The following is a 27,906-nucleotide window of genomic DNA, read 5'->3' on the forward strand; positions in this document are numbered from 1 at the left end:
TTTGTAAAAATGAACAACATAAACTTGAACATTGGCTTGAAAGGATTGAATAAATGTTGTAATTTAAAGTAAGATAAGCAAAGAAAATGTTATATTTTTAAAGATATGTTTCCATTTCTGTTGTTGAATTGATCAAAAGACGTAAATCAGGTGAGAAAAAAGCGAAACAAGAATGTATTCAATCAATTCTATAATCAAGCTATAAATGGCTGATTATCGGTGTGACCTATAAGAATTTAGACAACATGAAAAACATGACAATATCTTAATCAGCCTTTAAAAGGGTATTTAAAATCAGTTTTTGAAAAATAAGACAAAGTCGTAAATAAAGAGATTAAAGAGATGTAGAAATGGAGAATATGGTATAGACAAATAAAGACAATGAAAAATTAGAAATACATTACAGTGAAATCATGTTTTTTTTTCTTTAAAACAACACTGTCAAGTAAATTTTGCTATAAAAAAATAAACTTTGGAATGGAAAAACAGTTTTAGGGTGAACTGTGTTTATCAGTTTTTGGGAAAACTGATAAACATATGCTAACCTAGCATTCTAATGGCAGCACACATAGTGACATTTTTGGATTTCTATAAACTGAGCAAGCGCAACAGAACAACCTCAAACTGATCTGAACAGGAAGGTTTAAAATCTATCATTAAAGTTACAATTCCAAGTGTTCGGTTTTTTTACGTACTTTTTTCACATTCTCCACGTATGAAATTTCAATCTTTCGTGATACGTGCATGTCATATGTAATTCATAAGTGTCTTGCGTTCGTCTTTCAAGGGTTTCAGCTGACAGGTCTTTACACGAATCTGGTTTTGAGTTGTTCACAATTTTCTTGTTGGTTGAGAGTTATGCGGTTTATTTTAGGTAGCTTATACGCAATTATTACGTAAATCTTACGCAATTCTGCGTGATTTTTGCAAGACACATATGCAAATTTGTGGCTTTCCACAACCATTCCACTTATGTCTTACAGACTTTTCAGGCATGTACCGCCAATGTATAACTTTTATATCGTATATATGACGCACATATCACATTCAAATTACTTCATTGACGCAAGTATTTTGAGCCAGATTAGGCTTTGATGTTAATTTACGTGGTTTATTCATACTTCTTCTGTGGTTTTGATGCGGTTCATTCGTGAGACATCTGTGAACATTTCACGTAAAGACCACAACTTTTCTTGCGTATATTCCCGTATGACCAGTTTTCATCTGTGCAATATGCACAAAATGTATGTAGTGGCTGTGTGACACGGCCTTTAACTTTGATCATGTTGGGTTCATCTTACTGTATCTAATGACTCTGGGGCTTTAGAAGACAAGTGAACTTCTAAACTCTGCACTGTAGAAATGGGTTTCTTTGTCATATTTGTTGTCATTTATTTATGTTGTTATTCTTTATTTGTTCTTGGCACATTTCTATGTGATTCTTTCTAATCATGTAGGAAGTCATCTAAAGAACATAACTGTGTTATTTCTAATCACAACTAACCTTGTTTAGGTAAATTATTGTTTGACAGACTACAGTATCTGTTTTCATTTCAAGTTTCTCCCAGTCTTTTCTCAGGATATTTTTTTAACGTCACAGATGTTAAACTAAAGTCTTTCCTTCTACCCCACATTACTCTTCAGTATTTGTGCCAAATGAATAATAACAAAGAACTACACATCTGCCTGCTCCTGATAATCTGGAGAACAATGTTTTCTGTGCGTCACGGAAGGAAAAATCTCAATGAAAATTGTTCCTGTTGTCTTCGTCGAGATGAAGAGGAGCCCTGTTCCTGGAAAGATAAATTAAGATGCCGTCACATTATTCTTTTCAGTTCCATTCCTTCTTCTGGTAAGAAGGCAGAAACTGTGAAAAGGAAATTCTCTAAGTGGAAGATTTATTAAAAGGCTTTTTTTTTATATCGGAGGGAATCAAATTTGGTGCTTTAATAAGAGTTGCTGCAACTGAGAAAAAATGTTGAGGCAGCAGCCGCCTTTAAATCGATCATTTACTGATGAAATATGGCTTCCTGCATCCAGTTGACCTAGAAAGAACTGACATAACTTCAGTTAAAATGTTGAACATTATTTAGCCCAGACATCTGAATAAAATAAACAAAATATAATGTGGCAAATAGAGACAACAGATGTAATGATGGAGGACGAGTGGTTGGTGTAAGGGAGGGGGAGCAGAGGACTGGGTTAGGTGGAGGCAGGCGATTTGCTTAAGGTGCAACTGAAAGTTAAAGATGGTGAAGAATGTGGGTAAACTTGACCCAGCTAACAATCTAAAGTTAGGATCCTATCCTCCTCATGAAAAACATCCAACAGGTCATCCAGGATAGAAAAGCAAAATCACTGAACCCTAACCTGAGCTAAACTACAAGAACAGGGATGACTTTGATGCAAATTTGTGGGAGCCTTGGAGTTTAATGATGGTATTAAAAAAATGAACCTATTTTATTGCAATTTAGCACAACAAAAGGATAAATAGTGATTTAAAAAAAAGCAAGATACTTTCCCATTTATCGAAAAGTATCATGTAAGTTTGATTTGTTTATTTAACAGTCTGATAGCAGTTTTCATTATTATTATTATTTCCCATGGTTTGGCTCAGCACAAGCAGAGACCATGAATGTCCATTTAAGGTGTAAGCAGGGCCTCTGAGAGCCGAGTGGGTCGGGGTTCTAGTGTCTCAGCGGGACGGCCCGTGGCCTTGTTCCCTTAACTACCCGTCCCAAGAGACCAAGCTGGTTACTGTGAGAAGAGGAGAACAAGAGAAAACAAGAGACAGTTTGCTTCCACCTCTGAATCCCATTTGTAATGTTTGTGATACCAGCTGGAAAAGCTTATGGTGGAGGAGGGGTTGTGACGCGAGGCTTCGGTGGACGAGAGGCGTTCGCCATGCCATGGGGAAAGCGCCGCCGCGTTGCAGACATGGATTGCTTCTCTGGGTTTGTGCGTGATCAGGATAAGCGGGTGATGAAAGACAAACTGCAACTGGGCATGGCCGTGTTAACTCAAAGCTTGTGTTGCCTCTACAAGTCCCAGTCCCACAGCGCTTCATTTCCAGCAGATCCTGAGCTGCACAAAGGTTTGGGCTGGAGGAGGATGCTGTTGTTGTGTTGCTGCCTCACTGGGCTGCGTTCAGACATCCAACAGCCTTTCAGACACAGTTTTTTGTGTGGAAACTGAAATAACTTCACAGGAGTTTTTGTAAAAGACAAACATGCTGGTTGAATCTTTTCTGGAGATTCGATGATGAATTGAAGCTGCAACAGAGGTTTAGCCTGTTTTGACAATGTTTTTTCATCAACTAGTTTCATTTCAGTGGATTGAAGTAACCTGGTTATAGTCAGTGTTCTCAGGCTGAAGGATTTTGGGATTGATTTTTTAAAGGGGTGCAGATCTACTGGGTACAAGAATACTTAAAGACCCACTCTGATGAAAATTGTGTTTTTAACATGGAGGACAATGGAGGACATATATTAAGAAATAATAAGCTTAAATTTGTAATTCTGAGTATTTCTTTATTCAAATTGTTTTAAACCAGAAGCAAACAAAAACATGCTTTTTGAAAAAGATTGCATGTGAAAATACGCGATGCGGGCCACAAGCTTCCTGCTCCGCTCCATTCTGATGGATCCACTTGCAGACAAACTGATCAATGAACGTCTTTGTTTTCCTCGTCTGAGCTGGAATCTGGTTCCAATCTGTACGGATAGCTCTGATATTACCCACCATTTTTGTTGCGCCGCTAATGTTAGGTTGGGGGTGTGAAGGATGTGTGCCTGTAAACAGATGGATGATGGGAAGTGGAGGTGGGCTTGCCCCAGATGAATGGTCCTGCCCACAACTCAGAAGGGAATTTCTGATTAACTACTGCCGCTCTGCAGAGACTATGTCCTAGAAAATGACACAGGTTTTATAAATAGGGCTAAACACGCCATAATCATAACTAAAAGACTACCAGAAACGCTTTTACAAAAGATCAAAAGATGATTGGAGTGAGTCTTTAAATGTGACCACGGTTCTAATTTTAACTGCTCAGTTTGGTGCCTGATATAAACCCCTAAAGGGTCTATATAATGCAAAATCAATGCGCTTGTAAGTTTATTATAATGTTCATTCCTCACAAAAAGAAACCCCAAAGTGGTATTTTGATCCAGTCCCCTATTTCTGAGTATTTCTCAGGCTAACACCCACTTTCTCCACAGAACTAGCAGTGATCCGCTTTCCTAATAAATGCACAATATGCAAATCCATCTCTGCAAAAGTTTGGATGTTGTTTGTGTTCGTGGGCAAAACGTAGAGCCGCTGTCGACTCGAGGGTGACGTCATGACACGGGCGGCACCCACATGGAGAGAAACGCGGTGCGTCTTACTTCCGGGTTGGTAAATAACCCAGGAAAAAAATTCTTCTTTTGTGTGTCAAAAGTAGTATACTATCATACACATGGATATCGTTTACTGTAAAATGCTTAAGAAAAGCATGGTATAGGCCCTTTAACCCTTGTGCTATCTTAGATGACCCCACCCTTACATTGACGTGTTCTCCCTACCATGACAAAGGTGGATAAAGGTGGAAAGATTTCATGTAATCCATGGACACCAGTGAAGATCACAAATCATTGAAGAAAAAAGGTTCAGCGCACTGTCTAGTGGGTCTAGATGACCCAACTCCCAACGTTAAAGTGCCTAAGATAGCACAAGGGTTAACTGAGTCTATTTACACCAGCAGCAATTCAAGGGACTTTATAAGAAATGGTAAGAATCTGCTGTGACTGGATGGGCTCTAAAAGGACAAGAAAGAGACAGAAATAAGCCATGTTGAACATTTATAATTGATTTCTGTTTTGTGTTCTTGTTTATTTATGCACATTTATTTTTTATTCTTTAAAGACCAACTGCAATGAAAGCAGTTAACCTTTGGAGAATTCAAAATTGTTTTCTGGTTCAGTTGTTCTATAAACTGTTTTAGAGGAAGTCTTTACTGCCTTGTCGTTAGGAATTTAGAAAATGTTGGAACATATTTTTGGTTTAAAGCAATTCTTTTGCAAGAAAAATAAGTAATATCACTACAAATACATGATCTGTGGTGTGGCTTAAGATGGTTGCATGTCCTCCTGTCAGATTCTTGTTCTACCTCTGAGAATTTGTGACATTTTTCTTCCGTTGTTTGACAGCGAGAAACAAGAGGAGGGTTTTTTTTGCTCATTAACCCCCGTTCATAGGTAATTATCTGCCAGTTGCCTGTGATGAATAATTTAAGTCATCCAGAGGTGTCACATCAGGGAATCTAGATTCTGCAGTCAACAATGTCTGTGCTTCTGCTCAGAGCCATTGGTTTGTTGGGTCACTTCTAAAGCCAGTGGTTTTGGTTCTGCTTTCATCTCACTGAAGAACATTCAGACTGACTAAGTGAAGTCAGTGGTTATCTGTTCAACTGAGCTCACTTCACTTCGAGTGTTGGTTTGTTTTAGCTTAAATATATACACAGGTTTGTTCAGATTCAGCTTTCACTCATCTGCACAGGTGGTTTGGCAGAGACTGTTACGTTGAATGTCCTTCCTGACACAACCCTGTATTTTACCCGGGCTTGGGACAGGCACAGGGAGACCCAGACTTGGGGTCATAGCTGACATAACTTTGGAGAATCCTGCCCCAGCATGTTAGGGATCACACCCCATCTGTACACTGCTGGAGTCCTCCTCCAACCTAAAGAACCTAAAGAACGTCAAAACTTCAGCGTTAAAGGGTTAAGGGGCCACCGTACTTTAGCACTTATTTAGTGTGATTGTATGTTTACTTAAGATTCTTCACATGTAGTGAGTTAGACTTATCTTGTTGTTTCTATTGTAAATATAAAATGTGAAAAAATAAAACAAATGGGGGGCCATGATGGGATGCGTGAACAGAAAAGAGCCCGTGGACCCCCTGGTTCTGAGACCCCTGGTCCACAGAAACCTTTTTCTTTGCCTCTAAACTTCTTTTGAAATGTTTTTAAATACATATTTGGCACATTTTAGATCCTGATTCTCACTGACTTCTCACCAAACGTGTTAGAAAATCTTTTTTGTATGCGCGCACTTTGCGGCGTCTCATAAAAACATGGACCCTGACGGAAGCTGAAGGCTGAATCTGTTTAGCTTTTGAAGTCTTTTTCAAAACACAGAAATGTTGCTGAAGAAGAGCACAATCATTGCAAGAGATCCTGGTTCTTGCAGTTCTACATCAAGACGATCCAAATGGTTCTGCTGAACCTCTAAAGTCAGTTTTGGTCATGACATCACCAGAAAGAGAATGTTTCCAACCAGACTCTTTGTAGTTAGACTGTCGGCCCGTTTTATAGGTTTCTTCAAAAATAGCAGTTTAGGCGGGGTCGTCTGTGCTCAGCGGCTGCCCCGCCAGCATCGCCCCTCTTTTGCCTTCTTCTTGTGAAAGCTGCGAGGCGGAGTGCTGGCTGTCCCGTCAAAGTGTAAGTTATTTTTTGGATTTAAACGGGACTCGTGTTGTGTTTCGGTGCGTTCAACTCAAAGGAAAAAAGGAACTGGACTCGAGTATTTCGAGGTTTTGCTGATGATGCGTGAAGCCATCAGAGGTTCAATTTGTTCTATCTAGAATTGATGCTTGTCTGTACTTCTGAGCATGAATGGAGGTCTTGTTTTGAAGTTTTGTTTTTAATCTGGGACATTCAAGCCCCCCAGGTGTTTCTTTCTGTTTGGGACTTCGTTGAAAGCAAAGGTCTGTGGAATCTGGGAAACAGGCTCTTTCCGGATTGGAGATGAAGCAGCGACTTCTGCTTCCGCCTGCTTCTTGCTCTCCAGTTTGTGGGTTTTGGGGTCTTGGTTCCACATGCAGACACTTCCACTGCACACAGACAGAATTGAAGTTCCAATCTCTCCAAAGCCTGTGCTAAAACGTCATGACTTGAAGGAGTTTAAAGCAGATTTAAGAGGATCTTTGAGATCGTCTGATATTCTGTGAAGTCAGTTTTCTGATTTGCCAGTAGATGATTTTTCATCAAGTGATGCTCAGCTGATAACAGTCCTGGCTGCTCTCCCAACATCTGAGTCAGCTCCTGATATTTTAGCTGCTGCTAAAGAGCTTAAGTGGCAAAATGACACAGTTTCACGGAAAAGCAGCGTTTTAAGTCCAGCTTTGTCCTGAGAGGCGGCATCTTTGTAATTGGCTGCATGTTTCAAGTAGATGGGAGTTTATTTTTGGGGACTGGAAGGGGCGGTAGGTTTGGAGTTGGTATTTTGAGCTGAAGGACGGCTGCTGGCAGCGTTTTCCACTGCGGTTGCCATCACATACCCATCTGCTTCTGAGGCTTGGAGCACGTCTGTGAATCTAAAGCTTTGCAGGCTGGATCGTGTTTTACAGTTGAGCTCCAGAGTTAAGTGATTCAGGGCCATGAGGAGCTGGGGGTGGTATATAGGCATATCAATAAGATTGTATTAGTTGGTGTTGTGCTCCCTGGTGGTGTCTGAGGCTCAGTGGGTAAGCAGACTCTGGCAGGTTCAGGGGGGTTCAAATCCTCAAGTAGACACCTCATCTCTCATAGCCTACAGCTCTATCAAAATTAATTAGCAAATTACTTTGGATTAAAGTGTTAATACTTTATCAAATGTCACCATATATTTGAGTACAGATTTCTTTATGAAGATGTGTTGGATTGCATATCACCACCAGAGACAGGCTTAGCAGATACTGCAACAAAATCGGACAACAAATAAACTAAAAGACATAGAACTCAAAGTCTCTATAACTCAACCCGAACCAAACCAAAACCAGGTGAAACAGTTGGATGATGGGTAAAAATCTGAATCGGAGCAACTAATAACCATTTTACTGTCTGAAGAATAATCAAGACAAAAAGAAGCAGCTGTGGTGATTAACACAAACCAGATGTGAACAATTATCAGAGAAACAAACAAAAAAAAACATCAGGAACAACACATCACATTTAGAAACCTTAAAAAATAAAATACAAAACTCACCAGAGCCATGAAGTCTTAGAGCCACCATAAAATAAAATAACGGATATATGAGAATGAAGTCATACGTTTTATTCTTCAGAAAGAGAAAAAGTTATGCTTCTTCAAAAACTAAATTGTTACATTTAACGTTTCAGCAAAGAAAATGGATCATTAAAATATGATAAATTTATGATGCAGACTATTCAGAGAAGTCAGATGACATCACTGTTTAAGAATCTGTTTTGTGCACAACTTAATAATCCTAAAATTACAACTCCTTTTTTGGAAAAACAAGACTTCTTTTTTTTTTAAATGACGTTTTAATCATAAATGTATGACATTATTCACGTAAAATTTTGGCTAGACTTTAGATTCATTTATTTGGTGGCTTGAATATTCTGTTGTACATTTTGTCTTAAATGGAAAACTATTCATTTCTTGCTATAGAGATTTTGGAAATTTGATTGCAGAATTTAAAAATTCACATAAACTCACAGAACTGTCTACATAGATTTTTATTTGGGTTTTATACGTGAAGGTTGTGTATTGGAGAGTTCAGAAGTTGAAACCAGTCAAAGCTGTTGTTGCTTTTGGCCTTTTTTAGTTCCTGTTTCTGTTTTAGTGATTCCTGTCTGTGAAGCTTTGATGTGGGATCATATTTGTTTGCTTTAACAGAAATGACCCCCCCCCCCCCCCCCCCAACACATCCTTATCCTGAATCTGACCCATCCAAACATATGCAGAACTTTTAAGGCAGATCTCAATGTTAATCTATAATGTTTGGCCAAAAACCAATAAGGCAAACAGGAAATGACAAAAATGTGCAACCTGTTTCTCTCTGGATTTTATTTTATGTTTGAGCTTACCTTTGCAAAAAATGATCTCAATTATGTCTTACAGGGGATCAAGCTACAAATCAGAAAAAACTGAGATAGGGTGACATTTTTTCAAATCACCCCAAATTCCTCAGGATTCTCAGCAAAGCTGTTTTCTTCTTTATGAGGGGTTTTGTTAACAACCAGTAAGAAGAGCCCTGTAATATTAAAAACCCAATGTGTGGAAATCTACCAAATGTGTCTCAGTCATTTTAAATGGAGGTGGTTGCCAGCGCTAACTGCTGTGCTAACACCTCTCGATGCTAAAACAAGTGTGAGAGTCTGGATGCCAGGATCTGTGTTTGCATGAGCGGGAACACACTGCGGTGGCCCGGTGCCAGCCCCAGCTGACGGGGCCTTTGAACCCGCCGCTCCGCTCAGGGGTCTCTTTTGTTTCAGCCCGCTGCTCCTTTTTCTTCAGCTCTTCCACTCATCCTCAGTCATTTCAGCTCTGGAGACTTTTGGCAAGAGCAGACTGGAGAAGTGATGGAGGGAAGGCAGTGAAAACAATGAACAACCTTTATTGAAATCCTCATTGTTTTTGGCATCAAACTGTGTATTTTGCATGGTTACAAAATATATTCTTTCTCAGAACTTTGGTTTCTGTAGTTCTTCTTTTAATTAAAAAAACCCACAAACCCTTCAACACCGGAGCCGTCGCTGGCTACAGCAAAATACGCTCCATGCGTTACCATAAGACTGAGCGATTACACAATCAACCAACCAATGTTTACGCACAAAAAAGGATCTTTAGGCCGATATGCAAACTTTGTTAGTTCCTTACTGTAAAGTGTGTCTTATCAACGCAAAGCTGCATTTGTCTGCTTTAGAAACCGTAGAAATGTTGTTAAATGGTGAAACGGTTGAAGAGGTCATTGAAAGAAGGTCAACACAGGAGCCAAAGCTTTGGTGTTGAAGCATTCAAATGAAAGCTATAAAATGTTAAACTTAGCATGTCATTTTCCGTCAAGTCTGGCCCTTGATTTGTTATTTTTGGGATATAGACCTTCTTTTGCCAATTCAGCATAAATCTGAGTTGTTTTAATATCATTTATCTCCATTTTTTTGGGCTGTTTTACATGTTCCTCCTGATTAGTTGGGTAAAATTAGCAGTCTCTTTGCTGTTTCTTCTGCTAATTTGGTATATTTCACTTCTCCATCATGGGGAACTGCCTCTCATTTCATCTCAGTTGAATAAACAGGCCATTGACAAAGGCTCCAGCTGATATTAAGTGGATTTCATTTTTTCCTTTTTCTAGGCTATTTGAATAAAGTGCCACCGTTTCAGAGATGCTGCTAGTCATAATGCGATGGTTTAAGCTTGCAGCGCAATGATACATAAAAACGTTTTCACCGTTGTGTTTTCCCATTTAGAGCTTTTTATTTTACACGGGGGACTGAGCTGGCACAGTCCACCTGTTCACCTCCAGTGCAGCTTTACTAGCCAGTAAATCTCTTAGCTCGGTTATCTGTGCTTCATTAGATTAGTTGACGGTAGCATCACTTGCCTCTTCTTGTAGCATCAATGCAGTGACGTGCGGTGAGGTTAATGGCTGGTGAGGCACTGACGTCATCAGTCAGATTTACAAACATATGAACCATGAGTATAAATAACTGAGTAACTTATTCACCATTTGATTGACAACAGTTAACGTTTTGTTTAAAATATAATTTCAACATGTTTTTTTTCATATACAAACTGCAGCATAGAAAAAAGCACAAACGTTATTATCGTCTTACCTTTAGTTGTAAATAAAGTCCATATGCCGCTCCTTCTGAAGAAAATGACTTGCCGCTTGCTATCACTTCTTCTAGTATTTTTTAGCGTCATAATCTCAGGGCTCACCGGCGCCCCCTAACATGAGGCACGAGAACTGCAACATGAGGCACGAGAATGTCTGGCCTCACCCAGCGGCTTTTTCGCCGTCGTTTAGCGCTCAGCACAAGAAACACGTCCCTCACATACAGTTATTTATAAAAACAAGCACTGTGCATCATATACATCTGCTAAATTATTTAAACTCAGCTCATATAGTACAAGTGATTGAACCGACATACAGAGAGACAGCAGTACCGTCTGACTGCATAGGTATTGCGCAATCCAAGGTGAGGCTCAGCGGGCTGGTGCCTCATCGCAGGTCACTTAGTATCTGAACGGCAAATGCGGAAATTCAGCGATTTTGAAAAGAAAAAACACCCCAAAATGGTACATTTAAATGGAAAATGACCGCAAAGCACAACTTACTGATTAAATATAATAATTGAATTTATTTTTTCTCTTTTCTTCCCATAATGACAGGTGAGGCTGTGCCTCACCTGCCTCTCCTGACTGCACGTCACTGCATCAATGCATTCTGTCTTATCCTATTAAGCCTCTCAGGGCTGCAGCACAGCGTCAACCAGGTGAAAACACACCAAAGGAAAGACATGCGCAATGACCCATCACTCCACCATAAGTAATACATCGAGGTCTGACCAATTCAGATTCTGACGGTTTACAGTGCAAACGATGAAAACATTTAAATGAAATGTCAGTCTTTCCTGGGATGTCAGACTGCCTCTGAGAACGTTCCAGCACCTGAATCTCAGACTCTACAGGCTTCAGTTGTTCAGTGTCAGATCTGCAACAAAACGGATTACAAGTACGATAAATATAAAGTTAGATTGATGCAAAAGTATTGTCTGTCTGTGCAAAAAAAAGCTTGTGGTTGTTATCAGAAATGTGTGTTTCTGTAAAAGGATTTCGTATCTGCTGAAAATAAATTGTTCATTCGTAAGAGAGTTTTGTGTGTCTGTGAAACTGTGTCATAACTGCATTGGTGTACAGTTGTACTTTAAAGATCAATGGGCTTTCTCGTCTGTGCATGTGACGCTTCACAAACCGACAAAGCTTTTTTACGGACGGACAGTACTTCTGCAATAAATCTAACTTCAGAGATAAATGAAATGAACATGTCTAAAGTTTCACTAACCCCTCAACAAAAGTTAAAGGTCATACTCACAATAGAGTTTAAAAAAATTCCTATTGGGATAAACTTCATGACTTCACACTCAACCAGCCTTTAGGTTTTTTTTTTTTGAGGTTCAGGGCTTAACCTGAGCTGTGCGTCCGTCCGTCCGTTCGTACATCCATCCATCCATCCATCCATCCATAAGATGGGACACCCCGGACAAGTCGCCAGTCAATCACAGGGCCCTGTGTGTTACTTCTTTTCTTCATCGACTCTGCCTCTAACTTTATGACCAGAACTCACATTGAAGTCACTCTGGAAGTATCAATACTCCGCGCTCCGCGCTACTCCTTTTTGCATGTAAGCTAACTTTGCTCAAAGTGAGAGTCATTGTGTAAAGAAAGGAAATCGGTTCCAAGCTAAATATGGCTTTTTGTCAATAGAAATGTTATAATTTCAGCAATCGGGGAGCGATTAGAGGAAACATTGGTTAGTAATGACATTGTTGAAAATATAAAAACCACTCCACGTGTGCTTCAGTTCCAATAATGAAAAGAGGCCAAAACTCTTACAGTGGCCATCATTTTGGATGAAACACAGACATTACGAAGCATTATTCAGCTCTAATCTCCAAGACAAAAAGACACAACGAAGAGACATTTTCCTGCATCTGTCTCATTTTGCTTCCTTTGTCTCTAAACCAGTGTGCTGCTTCAAGGATGTTTATTTCAGGCTGGATGAAGCCACTGAGGTTTCCACTAAGATGCTTTTAGTTTAATCTGCATTCTCTCTTCTTTTGGCAGGTGTATCTCATCAATGTCACATATTCTGACAACACGTCCCACATCATCTACAGAAGATACAGCAAGTTCTTTGACCTCCAGGTAATCCTGTTTCACTTGCGATGTGTGGGCCGTGTTTGATTCCTGATTCCTTCACTGTGCTTGGATGTCTGTGTGTAGTGTTTTAGTAGGGCAACTGTTTCACATCTCCTATTAGCATATGGAGTTTGTATTTTTATGTTTCTTAGAGTTGTTTCTAGCCACAGGGGTTGCAAGCCAGTTACTTCTGTGCCGGTCCCAAGCCCGGATAAATAGAGAGGGTTGCGTCAGGAAGGGCATCCGGCGTAAAAATTGCCAAAATAACCATGCGAATCATCCACAACACTTTAGACAAACCGGATCGGTCGAGGCCCGGGTTAACAACGACCGCCACCGATGCTGTTAACCTACAGGGTGTCGGTGGAAATTTGACTACTGTTGGTCGAAGAAAGAGGGGAGGCAGAAGGGTCCGTGGCCAGAGAGAGAAGGGAAAAGGCAGGAACATAGGTTTGAGAATAGGGACTCTTAACGTTGGCACAATGACAGGGAAAGGCAGAGAGCTGGCAGACATGATGGAGAGAAGGAAGGTAGATGTACTGTGTGTGCAGGAGACAAGGTGGAAGGGCAGCAAGGCACGTAGTATTGGAGGAGGATACAAACTGTTCTATCATGGTGTTGATAGGAAGAGAAACGGGGTAGGTGTGATTCTGAAGGGGGAGTTTGTAAACAGTGTTCTAGAGGTGAAAAGAGTCTCAGACAGGATGATGAGCTTAAAGTTAGAAATTGAAGGGGTGATGGTGAATGTAGTCAGTGGGTATGCACCACAGGTTGGCTGTGAGTTAGAAGTGAAGGAGAGATTCTGGAGTGAGTTGGATGAGGTCATAGAGAGTTTCCCCAGAGGAGAGAGAGTTGTTATTGGAGCAGACTTTAATGGGCATGTTGGTGAGGGCAACAGAGGTGATGAGGAGGTGATGGGCAGGTTTGGTGTGAAGGAAAGGAATCTGGAGGGACAGATGGTGGTGGACTTTGCAAAGAGGATGGAAATGGCGGTAGTCAACACTTACTTCCAGAAGAGAGAGGAACATAGAGTGACATACAGAAGTGGAGGTAGGAGTACTCAGGTGGACTACATCCTATGTAGACGAGGTCATTTGAGAGAGGTTAATGACTGCAAAGTGGTGGTAGGAGAGAGTGTAGCCAGACAGCACCGCATGGTGGTGTGTAAGATGACTCTGGAGGTCAGGAAGAAGAAGAGAGGGAAAACAGAAAAGAAGACCAAGTGGTGGAAGCTACAGAATGAAGAAACTTGTGAGGAATTTAGGCAGAAGTTGAGACAGGTCCTGGGTGGTCAGGATGAGCTTCCAGATGACTGGGAAACTACAGCAGAGATGATCAGGGAAACAGGTAGGAAGGTGCTAGGTGTGTCATCTGGAAAGAGGAAAGATGGTAAAGAGACTTGGTGGTGGAATGAGGAAGTACAGGAATGCGTCCAGAGGAAGAGGTTGGCTAAAAGGAAGTGGGATGTAGAAAGGACTGAGGAAGGTAGACAGGAGTACAAGGAAGCGCAGCGTAGAGTGAAGAGAGAGGTGGCAAAGGCCAAACAGAAAGCTTACGATGAGCTATATGACAGGCTAGACACAAAGGAAGGAGAGAAGGACTTGTACAGGCTAGCCAGACAGAGAGACAGAGATGGGAAGGACGTGCAACAGATAAGGGTGATTAAGGACAGAGATGGAAAGGTGCTAACAACCCAGGAGAGTGTACAGAAAAGATGGAAGGAGTATTTTGAGGAGCTGATGAACGTGGAAAATGACAGGGAAAGAAGGGAGGAAGATGTGGTTGTTGTGGAGCAGGAAGTAGCAGAGATTGGAAAGGATGAGGTTAGAAAGGCTCTGAAAAGGATGAAGAGCGGAAAGGCCGTTGGTCCTGATGACGTACCTGTGGAGGTATGGAAGTGCCTAGGAGAGACAGCAGTGGAATTTCTAACAAGGTTGTTCAATAGGATTTTAGAGAGTGAGAAGATGCCTGAGGAATGGAGGAGAAGCGTTCTGCTTCCGATCTTTAAGAACAAGGGTGACACGCAGAACTGCAGCAACTATAGAGGAATAAAGTTGATGAGCCACACAATGAAGCTGTGGGAAAGAGTAGTGGAAGCCAGGCTTAGGAAGAAGGTGGAGATTTGTGAGCAGCAGTATGGTTTCATGCCCCGTAAGAGCACCACTGATGCCATTTTTGCTTTGAGAATGTTGATGGAAAAGTACAGAGAAGGTCAGAAGGAGCTGCATTGTGTGTTCGTAGATTTAGAGAAGGCGTATGACAGGGTGCCGAGGGAGGAGCTGTGGTACTGTATGAGGTCGTCTGGAGTGGCAGAGAAGTATGTCAGAGTAGTTCAGGACATGTATGAGAGAAGTATGACGGTGGTGAGATGTGCTGTAGGTCAGACAGAGGAGTTCAAGGTGGAGGTGGGACTACACCAAGGATCAGCTTTGAGTCCCTTTTTGTTTGCTATGCTGATGGACAGGCTGACAGACGAGGTAAGACAGGAATCTCCCTGGACAATGATGTTTGCGGATGACATTGTAATTTGCAGTGAGAGTAGAGAGCAGGTGGAGGAACAGCTAGAGAGGTGGAGGTTTGCTCTGGAAAGAAGAGGCATGAAGGTCAGTCGTAGTAAGACAGAATACATGTGTCTGAACGAGAGGGATCAAGGTAGAAGCGTTAGGTTACAGGGGGCTGAGGTGAAGAAGGTGCAGGAGTTTAAGTACTTGGGGTCAACAGTTCAGTGTGATGGAGAGTGTGGAAAAGAGGTGAAGAGGCGAGTGCAGGCAGGTTGGAGCGGGTGGAGGAAAGTGTCAGGAGTGTTGTGTGACAGAAGAGTGTCAGCAAGACTCAAAGGAAAGGTGTACAAGACAGTGGTGAGACCAGCTCTGCTCTATGGGTTAGAGACGGTAGCAGTGAGACAGAGACAAGAGGCTGAGATGGAGGTAGCAGAGATGAAGATGTTGAGGTTCTCCTTAGGAGTGACCAGGTTAGACAGGATAAGGAACGAGTACATCAGAGGGACGGCTCATGTTGCCTGTGTTAGCGACAAAGTCAGAGAAGCCAGACTGAGATGGTTTGGACATGTTCAGAGGAGGGATAGTGGATATATTGGTAGAAGGATGTTGGAGATGGAGCTGCCTGGCAGGAGGGCAAGAGGACGGCCAAAGAGGAGATACATGGATGTCTTAACAGAGGACATGAAGTTGGCTAATGTTAGGGTAGAAGATGTCCATGACAGAGTGAGGTGGAAAACGATGATTCGCTGTGGCGACCCCTGATGGGAAAAGCCGAAAGAGAAAGAAGAGAGTTGTTTCTGAGTGTACTTCCCTTCTCACTCTTGTATTTTATCCCTGTGTTGCCCTCAAAACGTCAGGGAGCTGACAGGTCTCTTATTTTATGGCAGCAGCAAAAGAAATCCCCTGAAAAGTGGGTTTTGTGTAAGGCTGAGACGCTGGTAGAATCTTTGGTGTTCATTTTTTGGTGTCTGGTTCTGCTTGAGACCACTTGTGTTGGAATGAAGCGTTGAAAATCCTTCCTTCCTCCTAGATGGACTGCTGTGAGAGTGTTTGCTTCCTGGCCCCCTGCAAGCCGATAACCATATGTATACTGCACCAAAGGTCACAAGTAAACATTACAGAGGTGCAGAGAGGGGAATCATGGGAGGTAGGGAAGTTGTTTTCTTTCTGAAAGATCCCATTGATGGTGTGAAGAGGAAGGGAGCGACCCCCGCTGGATGTCATTGGTCCCAGTGTTGAATGAGATAATCCCAGGAAAGCTCAGATGAAGCTGAGGAGATGTGCGGAGCCTGGTGCTCGAGCTGCAGAGAGGAAACTAATGAAGTTTAATGGTGTGTGGATAGTAATCTTTGAGTCGTGCAGCAGCTTTCATTTGGCAGTTTAACTGCTTTCAGAGCCATTTTTCATGTCTAAAGTAACAAGCAACTGATTCCACTAATGGAATCCATAAGAAATGACTTTTTTCCCCCTTTTTTTGACTAATTTGTAAATATTTGATTCATTTTAAAAATGTTTTCTATCAAAAAAGCCCTTTAACCTGTGCTATTTGATTTTCCTCAATGTATTTAAATTTATTTTGTCACATCTAAACCAAAAAACTATGTTTCTCGTAAGCTGTGTGGCTGCCGTTCACTTCAGTCTTAAAATGACTTTATTGTATTTGAACTGAGGCTATTAAAATCCTTAAATTGTCTGAAATTCTGAATAAATAGGTCTTTTCTTTTTCTCGCCATTGCATTAAAATCTCCACTCTGTCACCAGAGAAGCTTAAATGAATTTTAGCACTGTTATAAGATTGTAAATCAGGTTGTGAATCCCACCAGCGAGCTAATTAGCTAACATGGAAAAGAAAAACATCTCAACTAAATGAGAAATGACTTCAAAATAAAGCCTATTTGTGTTTTGTGTAGGAGGACATACTGGTGATGGCTAGATGAAGCCTCATGAGGTTTCTGGGCTGGATTTATTAGAAAATAGTTAATTTAACGAGACATAAAAGTATTACATATTTCAAATTCAAATGTAATTAAAATGTTTTTAACATCACTGGTACATAATTAAAGTTTCTATTTAAGCTGATAACTTTCTAATAGTAAAATCTATTCAAAAGTTAGCTAGTTAAATAACCAGATCAGCTGCAAATTTACATGGTAACAAGGTAAATAGGGGTTTTGGTGAAAAAAAAGAGTATGCTTACAAGCCATTGATTCTTATAAAATTAAAAGGAAGATGCTTTCAAATAGATAGATATATATTTCAATGTAAAGGCTCTGTGCTAACAACCTCTGTGCATGCTAACAGGCTAAAAGCGAGAGTATCGACAAAATAAAAAGCAGCATGCTTACAAACTGAAAGAGCATAAGATATGGGAATACATCTTAGCAAGTGAAAGTTTAGGCTACTAACTAGCTAATTGTGAACTAGCTAGCTAGATAATTCACAATTAGCTAGCTAGCTCATACTGACATGGAGCAGACCTATGAGTTAAAAAGCTGAGTGCTACTAACCCAAACAAGCTAACCAACAATAAACTACATACTAACCAGTAAAAAGAAAAGATGATAACCACAACTTTATAATAAGCAAAAGTCAACAGATTTTTTTTGTTAAACTGTTGGAAACAGTCTCTGTATGTGTGAGTGTACAAACCAGAATAACTAAAAAAAGTGGAATGTTAACGAGCCAAAAGTGCTACCATTAATCACAAAAACATTTTCCAGGATGCTAAAAAGGTGTTGGAATATAGCTTTGGCCCTTAATAAGTGTATTAATTATGCAACAGTAGCATTTACTGTTTTTAACTTGCAAAAGCCTCAGATCCAAGACAATAGCATGATTTGTCCCCTAAATCATTTAAACCCACCAGAGTAATTCTCAGATATTCGATAAAAATCAAATAGTGATAAAACACAGAACTGTTGTCATTTCATTTTTAGGCAGCTCTAACAAGCTGACAGAGCTGCTCTGCAGTGCTTCCCAATCCACGGCCTGCGGTGGACTGAAAGCAAAGTTCTCTGTCCAGCTTTGATCTTACAGGACCTTTGATGGTCCCGTTTGACCCAGTTCTTTGTAGAGAAACATGGGGCCCCTTCTGTCCAAACATTTATCTGCTGCACAGCTGCGGCTGTTATCCCTTCTGAGATTCCAGGACAGTTCAGTAGCAATAAGCGGAGAGCTGTCCTCCAGGTAAAACTGTAATCCTGCTTTTAGATCAGCGTCCTGTTTTTTGTGTCAAGGGTTACATTCATAAAAAGAAAAAACAATGGAGTCAGAAATTCTCTGAAGAAGCATTTTTCAATAAAACATAAAATGCCCTTCTGGTTTTATTGGAGCAAAAATGACCAAGCAAAGTATTTTTCAATTTAAAAAAATAAACTTATCTCTGGTTGTTCAAACATGAAGTTCAGAGAAGCTAAAGTGTCTTTTTCTCATCCTCCAACATAACTTTGAAAAAATTCTCAATTCAACCTCAGAGTTGTCTCTTTTTCCTGACCTGAAGACCAGCTCATTGTTTTAGAGATGAAGAAACTCTTGGGTCTTTGACGCTGTTGTCCTCAGTTCTGGGTTTAATTTGTGAGTCTAAAACTTGGAGCCCATGAAGAATTTTATGAGAATTTTCCCCGGCGGAGGCCCCGGGGAAGACCCAGGACACGCTGGGGAGACTACGTCTCTCGGCTGGCCTGGGAACGCCTCTGGGTCCCCCCAGAGGAGCTGGAGGAAGTGGCTGGGGTGAAGGAAGTCTGGGCATCTCTGCTCAGTCTGCTGCCCCCGCGACCCGGTACCGGATAAGCTGAGGAAGATGGATGGATGGAAGTTTCCTTGTGGAGACCTTGCTGTGATAAAAGCCTCTCAGGGCATCATCTCTCACATTGGTCCATCCATATAATTTGCTTCAGGTGAGCTTCGGGTGACAGCAGCCAATCAAAACAGATGATCAAAGGTAACCATTTTGGTGCTGAGTAAAGGAAGACCAAACATCCTAAATGACCTCTGTAGCAGGTCCTGTGCTCACAAAGTCAATGAGAACACCAAGAAAAATTTGGCAAAAAGGATTGAAGTCATTTTTATTGACTCTGCTTCTCGTGTCATGAGTTTATGTTCCTTACAAATGTAGTAAAAATAAAACATTTTTTTTTGTTATGAACTTTGCTGGATTCTTCTCTTTTTATAACTGATGGCATCTGTTTGAGTAACTTCTGTTAGGTTTTAAGTAAGGCCAGGATGGACTGATGATGGTGATGTTGATGAAGACGGAGGACAGCGATAATGCAGGCAGTGAGTAATGGTTTCTGCAGACTCACTTTTCAACAGCCTCTCTGGTATTTTCAGAGCGGGTGCTTGAACTCTTGCAGTCCTTGGGCTCTGAGCAAAGTTTGTGTATTTAAAGCCGTGGCATCTATCTGAAACAAGGTTGTGCTCTGACTCATGCCTTTCACCAAGGCCTTTGGCTCTGTATTGTAATTTTCAGAAAGCCTTCTTTGTCTTTCTCCGCTTCCCTCGCCCCCGTACAGCAGCTCGGTGGTAGATTTATGGGTCTCTAATGCTGCGTCTCCACAGCATTAGTCTGCTTCTAGGAAAAGGAGTTTTGCCGGATGCTCGAGGCTAACAGTCACTAACAATTTGTCCGCAGTTGTGGTCAAAACGTTTAAAGGAAAGGTCGGTGAATTATGAGTCGTCTCCTTTGGAAGCATTCAGTTCATGTAAAGCATGATGCACCATCGGCATCCTCGAGGACAAACGTATGAAGTACTGAGCTACTTTGTCCTTCATGGTACTCCAAAGAATGAGGGAGCCCATTGTTTTTAGGGGAAGCATTAGAGTTTGTTTTATTAGATTTATGGGAGTGTGAGAGACAGGGAAACACACTTGTCAGCTTCTGCTGAGAGTCAGAGAAAGAACACCCACGAGCCAAACACTGGACTCATTCTTGTGAGCTACAATCAGGCGTTTGAGTGTTTCTCACAGCCAGGGTGAAGGGATCAGCCGTGTGGCTAAATTTAGGATAAATGAACGCTTCATAGTGGGACTTTAAAAGTCAAGGTTTCAATCGCCAGTGGGTAAATAGAAGTATGAGGATGGGAAAAAAAAAGGATTCAGGTCACTTGCAGAGCAGACATATCTTTACTTTACAAATTTCACAGGTTTAAACTGCATAGAACCATTGTTTTGGTTCTAAACTTTATACTTGAGGGGGGATTTTAAAACGTAAGTAATAGGAGCCAGGTCAGCAGAGCAGATTTGAACAGATTTCTGCTCTCAGTACTTAATTTATTTGTTGTTTTGGTCTTAACTGTTCAGCTTTAGGTGTTTTTTTGTGTAAAATAGAAGATGGTTACGGTAGTGTTTATTTATGTTCATATAATTTCAAAATACTAATGTGCAACTTTTTTTGCTTACCTTTATTTATATTTAGATGTTTTTGGTAGTGCTACAAAAGTAATTATAAAAGAATGCTGGTTGTAGGGTCCCTAAACAGTTTTGTGTCTAAACTCAAGTTTTACAAGTTTTCGTAAAGTGGTCTGACTTCACAACACAAAAAAAAGGCAAAACACTTATTTTTAACCCTAAAGGTTGGATTTAGTATCCAAAAACACCTACATCGACTCTCAACTGTGTCTTACCCACCTGTTTTGAGATTTTGCAGTGAGTTGTAGAGGAAAACAGCACTCTCGCTTTGTGGAATCAGTGTATGTTGTCATGGAGATTCAACGATGTTCGCCAAAAAGGGATGAATTGTCAATGCTAACATGAGAATAATGGAGAAAACACACCACCTTTGAAATGATGTCAATCTCTTAGAACTTCAAACTTCCTAAACTGTAACCCTTGTGCCATCTTCGATGACCCCACCCTTACTTTGACGTGTTCTCCCTACCATGACAAAGGTGGATAAAGGTGGAAAGATTTCATGTAATCTATGGACACCAGTAAGGTTCACAAATCATTAAAGAAAAAAGGTTCAGAGCACTGTCTAATGGGTCTAGATGACCCAACTCTCAATGTTAAAGTGCCTAGGATAGCACAAGCGCAACACAGGCTGACTCCACTCTCCCAGACTTGAAAAATGCAAAATAAAAAACAAAAAAACAAAAACAAAGGGGGTCCGGGGCTAGGGGAGGCAGGCAGGCTTAAAGGTTAGCTTGAGGTAGCGTACAGTCACGCTGCATCTTCAATAATGGAGAGCAATACAGAGCAAAGTGATGCCAGTTTCATCACAGATCCTTCTGTGGACGTTGAGGATTTTTCTCCTCCACCTCCCCCAGAGGCAGGCGCTCATGGTCCAGAACCTTTTTGTTTCGACCTGCTGGCTAAAGATGCTGCCTTAGCAACACTGCCTCACCAATGCCCGACGGCGGGGCTTCTGGCACAGCTGAGGGTTACACATTCAAAGATGGGCGGGGCTTTTACACTGGAGCTTCAGAGCAATGACGTAGAAACTTCTGAAATGACGTGGGACTTGCATCGGTTGATGTTTCATGAAATTCAACTCCCAACTACCTCGTTTAAACCTCTAGGGGGCAGCACACAGACTGTTTTAGACTAATTTCAGAAATTAAACAAGTTCATTTCAAATCGTCAAGACTCACGGCCAGCACCTATAAAGCAGGTAAACAGCCCAAAAACTGCTATGTTACCCTTTAACCTGCTGTGGTAAAATCATACTAGATATAAGAAATAGACACAATAAAAATTTAAATAAGTCAACGCAGAGCCAGGAGTCAGAAGGGAAGCTGGTTATGAAACTGAGCCAACATATATATATTTATATATATATGCCTTTAAAGTGTCTTCAAAATTAAATAACGGTATGAACGTAAAAGGAAACCATTTGTTAAATACTTGCTATACAGCTGTTTTTTTGTTGCTATTTTAGGTCATTTTATCAACAGTTTTGCTTATTATCTAGACTTGCAGCAGCAGTTTATTACAGGAATAAGATGATTAAGACACAGACTAAAACTAAAGTAAAGTTAAAAAAAGTGTATTATTGCTTTTAAGTTAACAAGTTTAAAAAAACATTTTTTTAACCTAACCACATGATCGCATGACCTCCTTTATCCGTTTTTAACTGTTATTTTCAGAAAGGCAAGGTTTTATAAGGTCATATCTGGTTAGGTTCAAAACAAACATGGAGTCACGGAGAACGGCTTCAAATGAGGCAAACCAGCAGGTCACATGACCACAGAGTCTGTCTGGCTCTTTAACGGTGCAGATGCCTGAAGCAGAGCTGAAGCTGCAAAGGATCAAGGAAAAAAAATGATGAAAAGGAAACCGGTTTCAGATTAGGATTTGAAGCTATTTTTTTTCCAACACTTTTTATTCAGTTTTCCTTCAATAGTGCATTTTGTACCGGAGCATTCGCGGTTTTCTGCATCAACATTTTCTTTTTCCTCCTATCCATCTGCAGCACTTCGTGTCCTGACTCTTGTTGATGGAGATGTTGAAATGTAATCCACAGAAATACAAACAGGAAGACGAGCACGCTTGTGTGTTTACACTCCTGCCAGTTATCTGTAAACTCCCATCCTCCGGCTCTCTGACTGTCTGATCACGTTTCTGTTCATCTCAAGGTCTTCTGCTTTCGGCTAAGATGAGGAGTGCTTTGTGAAAATCTTTCTGGGATGCTGCATCATTTCAGTGATGAAGGAGAGGCAGCTCAGGGTCTTCTTTTCATCTGGACTCCTGCTGTGAATGTTGTTAGCGGAGCTCCTGCTTTCACTGTTAAAGGATGAAGGGCAAATCTTCAGGAAAAAAAGAAGCTATTGTCATTGTTAGATGTAGATTCAGTGTCAATGAAAAAAAACCTTTTACACCCATAGACACAGCACAGTTCTGTTCAGCAAATCAGACGGCTGTAAAATAATCATGTAAACATTGAATCACGATGGGAAATAAAGTGAAATAATTGGGCTGATGAAACCCCGGATACTCTAACAGCAGCAGTCTTCTGGAGAAGGGGTTTCTATTTGAAGATAACAGTTCATTCATACTCTTCTCCTGCTGAGGTTTCAGACCAGAAACTGCTGTTTTGCATTGATCTGCTGTTTTAATCAAACTTAAGCACGCAGTAGAGATCTGTAAGCAGATGTTGAGCGAAAAAGACGGCCTGGATGGTTGTGATGGTCCATAGCAACAACTTATTTTTTTTTATGTCTCAGGATGATAAGGGTACACACCAATTTTTGTGCCCCTATGACAAAGTAGTATTTTAAGTTTTCCTTAGCAACCATTTTACACCTACCATCCTTCTGTACATGAAGTTACAGCATTCATTCATTTTCTGAGGCCGTTTTGTCACGGGGCTGCCGGCCATCGTGGGCGAAGGCAGAACACACCCTGGACAGGTTGCCAGTCTGTCACAGGGCTACAATCACACACTCGCATTCACACCTATGGACAATTTTCAGTAACCAATTAACCTGTGAAGCATGTTTTTGGATGGTGGGAGGAAGCCAAAATCCCTGGAGAAAACCCACGCATGCACAGGGAGAACATGTAAACTCCACACAGAAAGGTCCCCCATTAATGTCCTGTTTCAGGTCCCCCAAATGGGACTTAAACCAGGGACCAGCACTAACCACTGCACAACATACCGTACAGCAACATTAAAACAGTTTGATCTTTTTTTTTCAATTATAAAAGAGACTTCATTTAGGTTCTGAGGATATTTTTCTATTCCAAATACCATATTTTTCACAAGCCGCACAGGATTATAGGGCCCCATTAAACAAAACTGTCACATAAGGTATTATGACCACACTACCCAGAGTGCCTAGAGGAGCCAAGATGCAGGTGATTGGTCAGAGGTATTGATGGGTAGTTTTTCTCTCAAACTGAGTTGTCATTTATGTGTCTCTCATCTGCAATAAGCAGTCTTTTGAAAGAATGAAACATGACAGATAAGTCAAACTGTATTGGCAAACATTTGACACAGAATACTCTCATTTTTCCAATTCACTGCGTTGAAGCACTGAGCGTATCACTCTGCTAAGCTATTGACTACCAAACCCAAAATGCTCCAACAATCAATCAAGCAGTGACAGATTTTGGAGTTTTTTAGTGGTTCTCTTTAGAACAAACATACTTTGTTCACTCATCATAAACCCGGACATTTTAAAGCCTGTTCCATTCTGAGTAAAGGTTATACATTAACCATGCATGTGTGGTCAAAGCAAACAATTGCTGCTCAGGAAATTGGAAAAGTTTTTTTCGCATCAAAACAAAAATAATTGGACATATAGATCAACTCTAACCAAAAAGAAAGAAAGAAAAGCAGTGGTTGCTAGGCACCCATCACCCCTGTAGCGGCTAGCATTTTGAAGGAAATTTGGACTCTTCAGCAGTTCCGTGGAAATGTTCATCTTGGGCTGCCGTTGCTCTTGCAGTCAGTGCAAAAACGACACAGTTCCTGCCTTTTTATTGCCATCTGCAGTCCCTGTTAAGCTTTACCTATGTATCTGTCAGTTAATAGGCAGTGATAGAGTCAACAGCAGCCCGGACGGGACACGTGGGATTAGGGCCGGTAACACCACAGAGCAGGCAGAGGCTGAGATAACAGATGGGATCAGAGCAGGTGCATTCCACCTCGTTCTGCCGTCTCCATCAGTCTCCTCTCTTTCTGCAAACTTTCACTTCACATCCACCCCCCCAACCCCTCTCTGCTCACATCTTTATCCTTTCTCCCATCCCCAATTTAAGTCTTCATCACAACACACCTGCTAATCCAACACAAACTGCAAATTCCCAGATCAAAGCAATGACCTCCCTTTCAGTTTTGGATCTGTGTGTTTGGCTGTTCGCATGCTCTCATTTGATCACTTTCTCTCACTGTGGGAGAGCACGCACGTGTGTGTGCACGTTGCCCTTGTTTCTCTTGATTACCCAAGCAGTCTTTCGGCTGCACATTGATCCAGTTTATGCCCACCGAGACCTCGCCATCTCCATTGGATTACAGTTTATGCTGCAGACACAGAAGACGCTTTACGAGAGGAAAAAGAATCCTCCCAATTAAAACCCTTTAGAGCGCCGCAGTGCCTTTAAACCTGGAGGTGGGGGGTTGCTTTTACTGGTTGAATTTTTTAAAAAAAATGTTGTCTTAGTCCAAAACTGGCAATCTATGTAACTCTGTGGATCAGAAACAAAACTAATTAAAATAAAATTCTAACATGAATGCTTTTCGTTAATAGATCACCTGAGGCCAGAATCCAGAAGACGTATTGATCCGTCTGGGACGTTATGTTTTATGGTAATTTTTTTATTAGTGGTTAAAGGTTTTACAAAGTCAGGATGAAGATGAAGCCTCAGAACAAAGACAAATCCTTATTCTGTACAGATTATTTTTGCACGGTGGCAATTGTAAAAATGGGTTGCTACTGTAAATTGGTAATTGTACTTCCAGGTAAAGAAAAAATGTATCAACTCAAAACATTAAAAAAAGGTTTGGTTGCTTTGGAGCTTTACATTCACATAGGCTGCCATTTGAATACAAAATGGAACTTCTCATCCACGTTTTATCCTTTAAAGCTGAAGCTATGGTTCTTTTAATTATCGTTAACAGTTAACGTAATTCCAATGGATTCTAAAGCTGACAAAAGGAGCCATGCGCTGATATGCAACACTTTACAGTAGTGAAGTGTTTACGCAATCAACGTAAATCAGCATAGTAAAAAAAAATGACGGTAGTATAAAAAGTGTGTTATTGTCGCCGAAGATGGCTCTGGTGTTTAAGGGTTAAGCTTAACCTGTGATTACATTGCCAGAAAAAGCAGAATTTTCTTTTGTGCAGTAATTTAAACCTGAATGCATCAGTCATAAGTGGGTTTTTAGGATCTTCATGCAGAACACCAGAGGCAGGTGGGCTAAAGCGTGGCTAAAACTGACCCACATAAACATTGAGGACAAACCGAGACATGATGGCCACACAGCAGAAAACTGCATGATGATGTATTCTGAGAGAGTAATTTAGGGCGAGGACACATCTGTGGCAATTAATAGATGAAAAGTAAATAAACTGTCCCACTCCGATCATCTTTTGATCTATTTTCAAAGTGTTCCCAGTGGTCTTTTAATGATCATGATGCAGTTTTTAGCCAAAATCAAAGAATAGGACATAGTTTCTATAGAGATACGGGAGTTCATTAGACGTTTGGGCGAGACTGTTGGTGCGGAGTAAGCCGATTCTTGTTTCCCATCATCCCTTTGTTTATGCTCTCCCACTAGCTTACAGCCCTTCCCACTCCCAACCTAACATTAACAGTGCAACAAAAATGGCGAGCAATATTGGAGCTATCCATCTGTTCAGTTTTCGGAGAGATTTCAGCTCATTTGAGGAAAACAAAGACGTACATGGATCTATCTGCCTACAAGTGGATGTTTTTTTTTTTACTCAGTTTGTCTCTGGAGCCTAAAGTTCACAGGAGGCCACAAAGCTGAGGTTGACAAAGAAACCCCCACCAGTTGATGGCATGAAAGTCACACTGGGTGAACCATTTCCAGGTCTGATCCTGAACTTCAACATTTTCTTTAGCAGGATCCGACAATGTCTTGGATGTAAACTCTGTCACCTTAGTGACGGCGAGAATATCACATGTTGGTCCTGTTATGTTGGTCATGAGTTCTTAAGGAGCTTCAGCGCATTTGTGTTTATTCCTCTCTGTTCCACAACGGCAAAGCCCGGGGTAAACCCACACGATCACATGATCCTCTACAGGAAGTGAGGATCAATCTGCCGCACAGTAATGAAGCAGTGTGGCTTCCCCGACAGACCGACCGGCTCTCACAGCTCCTGATATAGAGCCTCTATTCTTAGCAGTGGAGCTTCACTCCCCTGTTGTTCCTCAAATTTCAAGTTACTGTGACCAAACTGAGACTTTTTCTCTCCAACTGATGAACTCTGACTAAACCCAACACTGACTCTGAAGAGAGACGATCAGCAGAATTTGTTTTCAGATTCTGCAGGTCAATTTACTCACAATATTTCCCTCATTCTATAGAAGAATTTACTACACAACCTTCAGCAGAATGATTCCCATAATTCTCTTGAGGACGTCTTCCTCCTCTGTGCAGTTTCCTGTTTACAAATTGAAGTACAGCAGCAGCCGCTCACTTGGTCCAATGAGCATCTGCTTCATTAATATGGTGATCTGTATTATTAGGGCGGATCACTTAAAGGCTCAGTCCACTGAGATGTTGTTGGTTCAGGATTCAAGTTCTTTGTTCTAAATTCAAGTGAACGTTTCTGCAGATATTTCTGATTTTCATACACATTTGTTTAAGACTGAAGCGATTCTTTTGGAATAATTTGGACTGAATCTGGTTTAACAACCAGTTCCTTCTTTCTATGTGTAGCACCTTTGGACAACCACATTTGTGAATTGGCGCTAAATGACCTGAATTTAATTAAATCGAAAAGCCACTCAGTGGTTACTTGGTGAACTGATCTGGCTGAAAAGGATCACAGGGTCACTGAAGTCTGTCTGTTCTGGACATTGCAAGTTCGGAGGTTAAATGGTTTTGACAAATTTTCGCTACAGCTGTCCCATTCAAAATAAAACAATAACCAGCCTTCGAAGTCTCCTGAAGTACCCATTCAGGAAGTTATAAGTCATATTGGTTGTTCATTTAGCTTTTTTATTTTAGTGTTAAAAAAAATCATTCAATCTCATTCCAAACTGTATTTTCTTGTGAAACTGAACACTCAGGAAGCATTACATCACCGA

At 41.0% G+C, this 27,906-nt stretch overlaps 1 protein-coding gene and 1 long non-coding RNA gene across 6 annotated transcripts in view; one reads left to right on the forward strand and one right to left on the reverse strand.

The window, feature by feature from the left end:
- Positions 1-27,906, forward strand: part of sh3pxd2aa (SH3 and PX domains 2Aa) — a 94,093-nt gene that overhangs the window by 7,124 nt on the left and 59,063 nt on the right. For 3 of the 4 annotated variants that reach the window (XM_020712136.3, XM_020712191.3, XM_004065662.5), the window contains exon 2: positions 12,612-12,692. In XM_020712136.3, coding sequence (XP_020567795.1) covers positions 12,612-12,692 — 81 coding nt within the window. Of the gene's footprint in view, positions 1-12,611; positions 12,693-19,342; positions 19,463-27,906 lie in introns of those variants that run through there. The other variant, XM_023954995.2, reaches the window with a different exon arrangement.
- The window catches only part of LOC144994903 (uncharacterized), a 67,824-nt gene continuing 62,686 nt past the window's right edge, over positions 22,769-27,906 (reverse strand). Inside the window, exon 5 of one of the 2 annotated variants that reach the window (XR_013658592.1) lies at positions 22,769-22,906. This is a non-coding gene — a long non-coding RNA (uncharacterized LOC144994903). Of the gene's footprint in view, positions 22,930-27,906 lie in introns of both variants that reach the window. The other variant, XR_013658591.1, reaches the window with a different exon arrangement.

Source organism: Oryzias latipes, chromosome 1 (assembly GCF_053564925.1).
Source record: "Oryzias latipes strain Hd-rR chromosome 1, Olatipes_Hd-rR_3.1".
NCBI classification, from domain to species: Eukaryota; Metazoa; Chordata; class Actinopteri; order Beloniformes; family Adrianichthyidae; genus Oryzias; species Oryzias latipes.